Raw genomic sequence first — 12014 nt, 5'->3', positions numbered from 1 at the left:
CAGGCTCGGGGGCAGTCATTGGGGAGATATATTTGGACTGCAGAGGCTCCGCCAAACCAGAGTAGGCTCCGTGCCCGCTGGCCTGTCAGGTTGGCTCAGCCACGTGGACACTCTTGTGGCCACTGGAGTCTTGTGACAGAGCTGGGGCCCAGAGGAGCTTTTCTCATGGCTTGTGGTTATTTGGAAGGTTCCCTGGGGTGCAAGGGGTTAAGTCTCCTCCCCCACCAGGAAGGCTGGAAGTCTGGCCCTCTACCCTGAGCTGGGTCCCCAGCAAGGGCACAGCTGGTGGCAAGCCTGGGGCACTTCCTGCTGCTCTGGTCTGGGTGGCCCTTCCTCTGGGCCTGGGCAGGAGGTGAATTTGGGGAATAGAGAAAAAAAGGGCGAAGGACTGCAGGATCAAAGCCTCCAGAATCCCCAGCCAGAGCAGCTCAGACATCAAAGACAAACAGACTGCCAGAAGGAAGCTGGCTCTGGGGAAGATTTATTTGCTCTGCAGCTCTGCCATGTGAGATGCCAGGTCACAGGTGGAGCCCTCCCACAGCCTGCATCCACCCAGGGGGCAAGGCAGCCTGATGCCAGCTGGCCAGAGAAGAGAGGGCAACGGCAGCCAGTGATGCTGGCCTGGGGTGGGGTGTGAGCTGGTGCTTCCTGCCACAGGGCCCTCACACGATGCCATCGAAGCCCTGCAGACCACACTTCTTGCCCGCCACCTGGCAGCCAAAGCTCAGTGCCTCCTGCATGCTCTTCCCTGGAGAGAGGGATGAACAGCCAGATCAGCCTGGTCTTCCGGGCAGGGGCAGGCCCCAGCCCTGGGCCTCCTGCTGGGGTACTCACCCTGGGACAGGCTGAAGATGACGGACGCGTTGAAGGTGTCTCCGGCCCCCAGAGTGTCCACCACCTGGGGCGGTGGGAAAGCGTCGGAGTGGAGCAGCCGTCCATCAGGGCCCAGGGCATCGGCACCCTCCTCAGCCCAGGCACAGACCAGCGTAGCCCTGTGACACCTCCACTCAGCTGGGTGTTAGCCCAGCCCTGGCCCCCAGCCCTGGCCCCCAGCCTCATTATCCCTCCCCGGGGCAGACCCCGGGGGCCAGGCTCCCTCACTCCCCGTACCGGGCCGCTGCCTGGCTTCCGCTAGCTCACCCCTTCCTCACGCGACCGTACAGGCCCCTCAGGGCCTCCTCCGCTGACTGGAACCCAAAGTGCTTGGCCACATCTTTGCTGACAAACACCTGTGGGCAGTGGGAGAGAGGCTGACAGTCACCTGGGCTCTACCCCAGCTGTCCCTCACGACCAGCAACCTGCTCCTGCATCGTGGCCACCTACACCCCCAAGTAGCACCTAGCTGTCCCTCAGGAACAGGGTTTCATACTTGCTCAGGATATGCTAGGAAACAGCCATGTAAATTGTGACACAAAAGCCCCGGCCTATTCTAAGATCAACGAATTTCCTCACAATTGAAAACCCAGAGTGAGTCTTGAGGTCATCTTGGGGCGCAATCTACAACTGGCAGGTAAAACCACGGCTTTCAGGAGGGTTTTTGTTCTGTTTGGCTTTCCGCATACAGCTATGCCCTCTAGGTCTGATTTCTTCATCTTTAAAACAAAGGAATAGGGGTTCTAGAGCTTCCTTAACACCAGCTACATATTAGAATCACCAGGGTGTTTTGTTAAAAAATACTTCAGCCCAGGCTTCACCTCTACCAACCAAATTAAAAAAAAAAAAAAATGAGGGTGGAGCTCAGGCATCCACATCATTTAACGTGCAGCCAAGGTTGAGGCCCAACGAGCTTCCACTGTGATGCCAGGATTATCATCCCGATTCCATTTACATTCCAAACTTACCACGGGCAAGTCCCCTTCCCATCCTCCCTCACCCCCTAGTGGCTCCCACCCCAGAACTGGAGAGCACCTCGGAGAGCTGCCCCATCCTGTCATCTGACAGAGGAAAAGACAGGAGGCCCAGGGAGGAGAGGCTTCCATGCAGGCTGGCCCTGAGGCTGGCTGTCTTGGCCTTGACCAAGCCCTCTGGCTGCTTTCATACCTATGCGCCCACTGGGGTGGAGAAATTCTACTCCTTGGCCACTGTTGAGGCCTGCACCAGAGCCCTAAGCTAGAGGTCTTCCGCTTTGCTTTGCCCCCACCTGCGAACATCACCAAGCCGCAAACTGCCATCCCAAGTGTGACAGGCAGGACAAGGGGACACTCGGACTCCCTTTAAGGACCAAATGAAGCTGCATGTGGCAAGTGGGGGGCCGTGGGGGATGCTTACCACGTCTCCGTAGCCTAACAGCTGGTACAGCTCCTCTCGCGGCTTCTCCACCTCCACAGACACCTGGATTTTCTGCTCCGGAGGCTGCCTGGCGTTGTGCTGTTCTATCCGCTGCAGCATCTTCACCTGCTCCGATGCATTCCGGCCCTGGGGCAGAGCAGGGCAGGGCAGGCAACTCAGGACCAGCTGGGCGCTGGTCTCATTCTGCCTCATTCATCCTTCCCTGCTGGAACCATGGGTGAGGGGGGAGAGGGGCCAGGAAGGCTGGGCCGGAACCCCATCCTAAGCCTCAAAATTCTAGTGCTATTCTGGACCTTGGAGACCTTATTGACCAGCCCTCCCATTTCAGATGAGAAGACGAAAGAATAAAAGAGAGACTTTCCTAAAGACCTACAATAAATTAAATGACAGGGCTAGGATTAGAACTCAGGACTTCTCAAGGTTTCCTCCCACCTAGACTCCAAAACTTCTCTTGGAATGAAGATTCTAGTTCCCTTTATTTGGGAGCTGGGTCAGGCCCTCTCATTCCTGCCTCCCCAGAGGTAATGGGTCAGGCCTCCCACAGCCAGGCTCCTGCCAGAGGCCAAGTCCAGAGGAGGTGGGGCAGCCTGTAACACAGAAAGCACCAGACTTTGCCTAGAGCCAGCATCCTGCTTCTGGCACCTACATCCTGCTGTGTGACCTTGAGTAAATCACCCAGTCTTTCTGGGCCTTAGTTTCCACCTGAAAACATAAAGGAGGATGGAGAGGGGGTGAGGGGGGTTGGATTCATTGATCTCTAAGGTACTTCATGGTTCAAAGAAACCAAGAAGGAGGCAGAACATGTGGAGGGGCTGGCAGGTTGAGGCCCTCAAAACACAGGTAGGGCAGGGCTTGCCTCAATGTGGATCCACTTGAACCGGGTCAGGTCAACCTTCTCAAAGTCTTTAGCAGACACATCTGGTAGGTTCCTGAGTCACAGGACAGAAAGGACAGAGAAGGGTCATGGTGAGGTCAGCCAGGGCCAGGATCTCTAACTGGCTGCTAGGGCCCCTATGCCTGGCGCTGCCTGCAGCATGGCAGGAAGCTGAATCTATAGCACATGCTTCTGAGGCTTAGCTCCAGGACAGACCCTGTCTCAGGCTAAACTCGAGACCACTCCTTGCCCTACTCAGCTCCATCCAGACAGGGGGCTGGAGACAGTTTCCTAGGGTGCCCCTTCCTGTGTTTGAGGCTGTGATATTATCTAAGGGCAAACTCAACCACCACATATGTCAAGCAGGGGACCAATTCTGCGTGCCTTGGAGACCATATCTCCCAAAATGCTTTCAGTGCACCAGGGACTACAATCCCCAGAATTCCTCTTGCCAGCAGCACACACAGCTACCACCATGCAGTGCCCCGGGAAACTACAAAGGCCACGCTGTTCTGCCTGGAGCTCGGGTCTGGGCCCTCTCACTTCAGGCACCCCAGCGGTGACAGCAGCGCTGTCCTGAGTTTGGCAGCTCCATGTTATGACCCTGAGATCAAGGTTGGTGCTTGAGGATGAGTTTATTTTTGGCTGACTTAGGTGTGGAGACCTGGGAAGGGTCCGCCTTGACCTTCCTTGGCCAGAGACCTACACACAGCCAGTGTCCTCCCCTCCATGTTCTGTGCCAAATCCTCCTCCGATTTAACTAGCTGGGTGACTGTGGCCTTTCTGAGGTGCTTCCCCTTTGGTAAAGGGGACCGAACCCCTAGCCTCGCAGGCCTGCTGCAGCTGGAGATAATGTGTGTGGATATGCCTGGACAGAGGCCAGTGGGCAATAAACATTTCTCCTTGGAGCTCCTCTCCCTCCCTTCCCGTGAATACCCATGTTGTGTCCCTGATCAAAGTTGCTACAGATTGTTGCTTAATGGGCAGATGACTAGGGTTGCCCAATGGGAAGATCGTGTCTAGCATGTATGCCTACCCACTCATTCACTGGGACACAAAGAGCCCAGGGCCACTGGTTATAAATCTTGTTCTAGGATGACTGCCCCTCCCACAGGTCCAGTGGTCATGCTGGGCAGCAGGGACAGTCAGAACCCCAGGGCAGTTGGGCTTGGGCCATCTCTGCCCTAATAGAGTACTTGGCACACACTAGGTTCTCAGTAAACTAAACCTCTGAGATTTTTCAGGAGGGAATCTGGGAGAGATGAGAAGGGGTCTCTCCCTGGAAGCTTGGGACCCTAAAGGGATTCCCCTGCCCTGCCCCAGGTTAGCAACACATCAGATGGCCCTGTTCTGCTGAGCCAGTGTTCCCCTTCCCTCCTTCAGCAATGGCTGTGAGTGGTGTGTGGCATTTGGTCTGGCTTCATTATGCTGGGACCTTTGGGGTTGCTCATCTCTTTCGAACACCCAAACCTCAGCTCCTGGTGCCATGCTGCAGGCTGGCAACTCTGGGGCTGACCCTGGAAACCCCAGTGGGCCCCCTTCAGGGCTCAAGATGGTTTGAATCACATCTCCCATCCCTCTGTCCTCAGAACAATTTCCCCGTACTCACACCCAGGCTGCTGATTAGCTGATTATGGAGGAATCACATCATAAATTACAGTTTGCACAGGCCTGCCCGCCCATCCTTGGTGTTGACCAAGGCCAAGTCGCCAGGCAGAGCAAAGCCCATCCCTTCCCACCTCACTTCTCCCCTAATTGAGAACAATTCCGAAATCACTGAACAGTTTGGCATAGGGACAATTTCTGGTACAAAGAGAGAGGCCACAGAGGGCGGGCAAGTGGGCTGCCCACGTGGCAAGTGAGGAAGCTAATTGGTGGGCTGTGGCAGGGCAGGCCAGGGGGCCTTACGTGTCGTAGAGCACAATGGTACGGGAGCCATTGGAGCTGTTGACGATGCAGCAAGAGCACGGGGCTTCCCCGCTACTCTGCCAGGCCACCTGAGACACGTCCACGCCCCGCTGCCTGAAGTCAGCCACCAGGAAGCTTGGGGTGGAGCCCGAGCCAAGGGAAGGGCAAGGAGACACAGATTAGAGGCTACCAGGGGCCTGGGCCTCCCACGGGGTGGGGAGCGGTGCCAGAGCACGCGGGCCTTGGAGAGAAGGGTCCTGCTCTGGGAGCTGAGTGACGGCAATGGCGGCGGCGGCAGCTGGCAAGGCGCAGACAGATGTACAAACCTGTAGGCATGTAGGATGGTGCGGCTACCACTGGCCTCGCTGCTGATGACTGTGGAAATGGGGACGGAGCCCGTGGTCTGAAAGACCGTGTAGCGTAGGTCCACGGAATAGCGGCGAAGGTCGTCCAGGACAAAACTGCCAGGGCGGAGTAACCCGGGGAGGCGCAGTTCGACGGGGGTTTGGGGACTGGAGGGTAGGTGGCAGGGCCACCGGGGACCCTGGGGTGCAAGCAGAGGGGCTACGATGGGACGGGGAGTCACTGTCACAGGCTGTGTGGAGGCAGGAGAGGCAGGAGAGCATGGCTGGAGCTTAGTGAGAAAAACCCTAAGGGACATTCTTTTAGGTCCTGACTGAAGCAAACTCCAACCCTGACCCTGTCCTTCAGTCTGACTCAAGCTGGAAAGGATTTGCTCACGTTCATAAAGCTAGATGGGGTAGATTTGGGACCTAGAACATGCACCCTGTTTGCACCAAGCAGGTGAGGGCACTGTGGCCCGCATCATGCAAGGCCCAGGCAATATTAATAATTACCAAGGTGACACTTTGTCCCCCAGGTGACCTCTGCTTGCTCATCCCCATGGTACTCCTCTCTCTGAAGTCCTTCCAGTCCTAACATGATTCCTCTCCTTCTACAGCTGCCTCCACGATGCCCAGCCAGGAAGTGGTGCTGCCTCGGTGGGCCTGCTCACTGCCCTCTCCTTCCACAGTGGCAAGCCCTCTCAGTGCCTGAGGCCCCTCAGTATAGACTGGGTCCAGGACTCTTGCTCAGAATCCCCTCCAATCAGAGTGAGCCGGGGGGTGGCCCCTCAGGAAGACTGTACCAGCAGAACAAGGCGGGCATCCCACCCCTCCCAGCTCTTTGGAAATGCAGTGTCCTGTCACCAGGAGCTGGCAACTATACCCAGCAGTCCAGCCACCATCCTGGCCTTTCTCACTATGGCTGAACCCCACTTTCGGCAACACCAAGGCTGAACAATACAGATTTGTATAGAGGTACCACGTCGGGGCATCATTCCTTGTCTTACGTCTCAAGGATCCTTTAAATAGTAGCTTTCTCACAGCATGGAGAATATGATTTGGTTTTTGCCAAATAACTTTTTGCACCCACAGTGCCAGGCACGTGGTAGGTGCTCATTCAGTGTTTGTTGAACACATGGGGAGAATTTGGAATGGCCCAGCTATCAGCATGATTGCCACACAAAGGTGGGTCCACAACCCCAAAGCAAGAGGCACGGTCTTGCTCTAGCTGGTAGGGAAGGCAGCTGCTGAAGAGGGCTGACAAGTGAGCAGCTGTTGGCTCCGGGTCCCTCTGTCTCCCATCACAGGGCAGGCTCTCACCCCATTATCTGCCTCGTGCCAGTTCATAAGGAAGGGAATCTGGCTGCGGCTTGGGGCTGGGCTCTGGCAGCAGCCCCTCTCAAACCAGGGTTCAAAGGGCTGTGCTTTACAGGCCAGCAACCTGGCAGCCTGCCCCTGTGCCCACAGTGGGCAAAGTGGGCCTCACCGCCCTGATAAGCGCTTGCTGAGTTGGCAGTGCCAGGGGTCAAAGGGCTCTTGGGTCCCTGCAGCAGCCAACATAGAGGAAGTGTGTGGGCCACTACGGGCTGCAGCCTCCTAGCCGATGAGCTGGGAGGCATGGGTCTGGGCCCAGCTTTAGCACGTGGCATCCGGGTGTCCTTGGGCAGGGAGCTCTCGCTGCTTCAGTGAACAACGGGGACACAATCACTGGCCCTGCTCCCTCAGCTGGGAAAGAAACTGCAGGCCTGGACCCTGGGACCGTGGATGCAGGACATCCCCGAGAGAGGGCAGGTACAGCATGTCCCTAACTGCCTTCTGCCACAAGCACAGGCAAGATTAGGGACTTGAGAAGGGCAAAGTCACATCCACCGCAGAGAGTCTGTTGGAAACAAGGAAGGAGAAGGTGGGAAGCCGAAGCAGGCTCCAGGGACTGGCCAAGGAAACAGGCTGTGAAAATGAAACCTTTAACAGGAGCAGCATTAACAACTGAGCAGCAGATAAGCCATACCAGGGAGGGTCTGGGATGCTGGTACTCCACTCCCCACGCCCCACCCATTTCTGATGGCCGCAAACCATTTCTCAGAGACCGCCCACCCAGGGCCAAGGCTTCCTTCTTCTTCCCCCACCCTGTGGGCCACCCTCCCCTGCTCCCTCCACTTACTCGGCAACGTGGCCCGGGGCCAGCGAGCCCATGAAGGCACAAGGGGCTCCAAGCAGGGACAGGACAGTGCAGGAGTTGGATGCGTTGCCTCCACGCTGCCATCTCTGGGACAAGCACCTGCAAAACACAAGGAGCGTCCCTGCAGATCCAGCAGGCTGGGGCTGGGATAAGCAGGGCTGAGCCCTGAGTAGGGCCCACAGGATGTAAAAGCCAGGCGATTCCCCTCAGAAAGTATCCAGGCCAGCCTTAGGCTCAGCAAAGGGAAGAGGCTCAGCTATTCCCCAGCCCAGGCTAAATTCAAGTTCACAGTGATTAATTTCTATCTTGCACCTATTCTTATGACATCAGGAAAGCACTCACTCGGGCCCATCACAATTTGAGGGTCCCACTGACTCTGGGTTACTTCCTCCTTTGTTACAGTGTCCCCCCACCAAGCCTCCTCCTTGAGAGCTGCCTCTTCCCAAAAGTGGCAAATCTCCTGCTGCTCCTGTCTTAGGAGAGACCACTTCAGTAATAACTCAGATTAAAATAATTAAGACAGGAAGCAAACCCGGACATTGTGATCATTTAAGAAGGTTGTGTGTGGTAACTTTTATGATGACAAAAGTTAAAAAGATTACTGAGTGAAGACCAGTTTTTCTCCATCTTTGTTTGTTTCTCCTTTTTTTTTCAGCTTTATTGAGATGTAATTGACTTATAACATTCTGAAAGCTGAAGGTGTACAACGTGATGATTTTGATATACATATATTTTGTGAAGTGATTACTACAATGAGGTTAGTTAACACATCCATCACAGTGCATAGTTACCTTTTTTTTTTTCCTTTTTTTTTTTCTCCATCTCTACTGAAAATCTAATAAAAGGAAACTAAGTCAAGATACACCTGAAGGGCTTCATTGTCATCATCAACAACAAAAATGATAACTCATGCATACATAGTCAAAGCACTTGAATGGTTTCTCGTTTGTGCTCCAATAATACTGTGAGGTAACAGTACAGGCTGTTATTTCTATTCTTCCAGTTCCAAAAAGGATAATAATAACTGTGGCAGCTTACGATAAGAGGAACAAGTACTGAAGAACTACTAATTAAGAGAAATAAATGAAGTAGAATTTTTAGGCTAGGGTATATTTGTACACAAAGCTTAACCTTGAAGTTCCCTTCAGCCTTAGGAAAAGGGGACCATGATCTCATTAGAAAGAAGGATACTAATCTGCAAAGGGTCAAACATTTCTCAAGCTATGAGCTTTAGAGAAATTTTCATGCAGAGAAGAGAGGAGAAGCCTGGAGGGACTGGACTTGCTCAAGGTCACAACAACAGTTAATGACAAAGCTGATACCAGAACCCGGGTTTCCTGACCCCAAACCACTGCAAGTGCTCTGCATTTCTGAATGGAAAGTAGTTGGGTCCCAGCTTGATGAGGCTTCCGAGAAAGGGTATACAGTTTTACTCTGTGGAAACCCTTCAAAGGTACATTGACACCCAACTTTCGGTGCAGAAATGCTCTGCTGAGCATGAAGATGCTTTCCAGAAGGTCCTTCTCAGCCAGGACTCTGGGAGGGAGGGCCATTCCTCAGGGGTCTGGCCGAGTTCCAGGTGGCAGCTCCTGAGAGTCACCTATGGAGACTATGGAGAGAGCCTGGGAAAGGTGGGCTGCCTATGGAGAGAGCCTGGGAAAGGTGGGGCTCAGATGCTGGGAAGGACTGTGTCCCCACTCAGGTTTGCCCATCGGGGAGGCACAACAGAGTCCAGGAGCTGGGCTGGGTGGGATGCGAGCACAGGAGAGAGGCCCTGTGGACAACCAAACTGCTCCACAGAGGAGCAGAGCCATGGGTCTGGGGAAGGGGGGAGATACTCCCTGAAGCGCAGGGAGCACGGAGGGTCTCTTCAGAGAGGCACCTCGCTTAGTGCCCACCTTCGGAACCAGCTCCCGTCAGGGTGGAACTAGCAGGCTCTTGTCCTAGCCTCCCAACATGAGTAAGCTCAAAGGCACTGGGACTCAGCTCTAGCAGAGCAAGTCCTCTGGGTCCTCTGGGGGTCCTCCACAGTTCTTGGAGAAACTGTAGCCCCAGAATCTGCACTGTTCTCCGGAAAGTAAACTTGACTCCTCGCTGGGCACCAAGTCCTGGGGCTGGCTTGACCTTGGTAGGTGGGCTAGGTCCACACAGCAGCATACCCTTGTGCCTCCCCCCCACCGTCCCTGCACCTTTTGCCAGGGGCTGTCACCTCTGGCAAACAAAGCAGCCCAAAGCAAAGGGTCAACTCCATGAGGCGGGCAGCAGCAAAGGAACCAGAGAGGGCGGAGGGCTGGGGCACTAGCATCAGGACGCTTGAGTTGTGACTACCGCTCTGCCACTCATCAACCACGTGGCCCCTTACAGAAAGTGTCTAATTTCTCCAAATCCTTAGCTTCCTCATCTCTAAAGAGAGGATGCGACTGATCCTTACACGCTTCCCATGGGCTGCTGTGAGGAAACTATGTCACAATGCCTGTGACAGTGCTGTGTGGACCCAGGGCTCTCCCCTCAGTGAGCCTCCTGGCTGTGGTTGCTGTAGTGTCTTTCCCGAGTTCAATCTTGAACTCGCCTTTTATCCAGTTCTTGGCTGAGACAAGTGAGGGCCAAGAAGCAGTTCTTGTCCGTATTCTGAGCACCAGACTGCACCAAGAGACAGCCACGGATTCCACCACACAGAAGTGTCTTGGGATTACAGTGTAAGGGTGATCAAGAGTAAATACGGGAACCAACAAATGACTTTTCAACTTCTACCAGACAACCAAGAAGGGTCTCTTCCACTCAGGTTCACTGAGTATTGTAGAAAGGACTTCTGGTAAACTTCTGGAATTCGGCACCAGGGAAAAGTCTGTGTGGCTCATGAACCAGCTCTACCCATAACTCACAGCATCTCCAAATTTGACTGCCGTGCCAGCAAGCCCTGAGCTACAGTGAAGCTCAAACACCATGGTTTCGAAAGTTCTTGAACAGTCTAACTGCACATACTTCTTATTGTAAGCTACCTCAAAAAAAATTTTTAAAAGACACATATGAGATATATATGTGGTAAATAAATTAGAAGTAAATGCTGGTGATAGGCAAGTGCACAGTTCTCGTTAAAAAGAAAACAACTGGTTCTGCACCTTCCTAGCTGTGTGCCCGTGGATAAATAACTGCGTCTCTCAGGGTCTTTACTTGCTTAGCCTACTCGGTAAAATGGGGATAATGATGTCTGACACGGTCCCAGGGTTGAAATGGGAACTGGAGAACACAATGCTATCCAAAGCCTGGATCTTACTACTAAAGGCCTCAATTCTTTCCCCAGGTCCCGGGCAGAGGGCAGGGGGCACCAGCTCCCAAGGCGACCTCAAGGCCTCGCTGCGGGGGCCCCTCCGCTCATTAGCCCTGTGGTCTTGGCCGCCTGGCACAACGCGGGGCTGCAGCGGCCCCTAGGGTCTCCGAGGGGCCCGGGCGCCCCTACCTGCTGTCCGTGTCCTCCTCCGGGTATTTGTCCATCACACTGATGATGTCCAGCGCCACTAGTCCCACGCACAGAATCTGTTTCTCTTCCATGATGCTGCTCCCGGAGCTTTCTGCCCGCTCGGCTGACGGGGTTCCTCCCGGGCTCTGCCTCTTATCCCGGAGTATCGTGTCCCAGCTCCCAGAGTCTGCCCTGGCTCCTCCTCCCCGTCCCGAGCTCCTCCTCCAAGGAGCCTCCTGCAGCGGCGAGGGGTGCAGTGGGGTGCAGGGGACGCAGCCGGGCTCTTGCTCCCCACGCGCATCGACCCCAGCGGGCCTGGGGAGTGCAGACCCCGCGGTTTTGGTCCCCGGCCTCCCCTTAGAAGGTTGCGTGGCCCAGGAGATGGCTACGCCTTCAAATTCTCGCCCTCAGTTTCCTCACTTGTCAGACGGACTCCGAGCTAATACAAATCTCTCTAAAGCGCAGCTAGGCAACCTCATGAATGCCAAGAGAAAGCGCAGCAGAAAGGCATCCCTTGTCACGCCCTCTCCTGCACCCGCGGCTCCCTCTCCAGACCCTAGGCCCGCGGGGTTGAGTCTGACCCCGCAGCTGCGACCCGCTCCCCGGCATCCAGAGCCGCGGCTCGCGCCGTCCCTACTGCCCCGCCCCGCCCCGCCCCCGAGGCCCAGCCAATCCCAGCTCGAGGCCTCGCCTCCGCCGCTGAGCAGCTGGGGCACTCAAGATGAGCGGCGGACGTCACGTGACGGGAGACACCGCCCAGCGGCGACGCGGTCTCGGCTCCCAGCGCCCTCTGGCGGACGCCGGCGGAAAAGGCGTGACCAGTAATGGGGCCCGGCTAGGGCTCCAAGCACCAGACGCACTTCTCGCCCGCGCGTCCAGTGCAAGTGCAGGCAGAGCTACCCCCGCGAGAGCGGAGGGCACGAGCGGGATCCGGAACCCGGGGCTCCCTCACCCCGTCCCCTG

General features: G+C 55.5%; 1 protein-coding gene across 4 annotated transcripts; it reads right to left on the bottom strand.

Moving 5' to 3' along the window:
* Positions 1 to 460: 460 nt before the first annotated feature.
* On the bottom strand, positions 461 to 11672 carry KHK (ketohexokinase). 4 transcript variants are annotated; one of them, XM_061211318.1, is made up of 8 exons: positions 11052 to 11672; positions 7577 to 7693; positions 5398 to 5532; positions 3146 to 3218; positions 2269 to 2415; positions 1141 to 1229; positions 835 to 992; positions 461 to 748 (listed from the first exon to the last, which is right to left on the bottom strand). In XM_061211318.1, the coding sequence occupies exons 1-8, from the start codon at positions 11141 to 11143 to the stop codon at positions 663 to 665; spliced, it is 897 nt and encodes a 298-aa protein (XP_061067301.1). In that variant the 5' UTR covers positions 11144 to 11672; the 3' UTR covers positions 461 to 662. The 4 variants fall into 4 exon arrangements, with proteins under 4 accessions (XP_061067301.1, XP_061067303.1, XP_061067300.1 ...); XM_061211320.1 differs by having other exon boundaries at positions 835 to 898; XM_061211317.1 differs by lacking the exon at positions 5398 to 5532 and adding an exon at positions 5072 to 5206.
* Between the last annotated feature and the right edge of the window lie 342 nt (positions 11673 to 12014).

The sequence above is a fragment of the Eubalaena glacialis genome, chromosome 14, assembly GCF_028564815.1.
Source record: "Eubalaena glacialis isolate mEubGla1 chromosome 14, mEubGla1.1.hap2.+ XY, whole genome shotgun sequence".
Taxonomy (NCBI): Eukaryota; Metazoa; Chordata; class Mammalia; order Artiodactyla; family Balaenidae; genus Eubalaena; species Eubalaena glacialis.
This window is presented reverse-complemented; position numbering and strand designations above follow the sequence as displayed.

What these genes read in the sequence shown, in the direction of transcription:
- KHK (XM_061211318.1), bottom strand. Translation starts at nt 11,143, where the DNA reads ATGGAAGAGAAACAGATTCTGTGCGTGGGACTAGTGGCGCTGGACATC. An exon ending in TCAAGTGGATCCACATTGAG is followed by an intron (nt 2,416 to 3,145) that starts GCAAGCCCTGCC and finishes GCTCTGCCCCAG; the next exon opens with GGCCGGAATGCATCGGAGCA. An exon ending in CATCTTCAGCCTGTCCCAGG is followed by an intron (nt 749 to 834) that starts GTGAGTACCCCA and finishes CCCTCTCTCCAG; the next exon opens with GGAAGAGCATGCAGGAGGCA.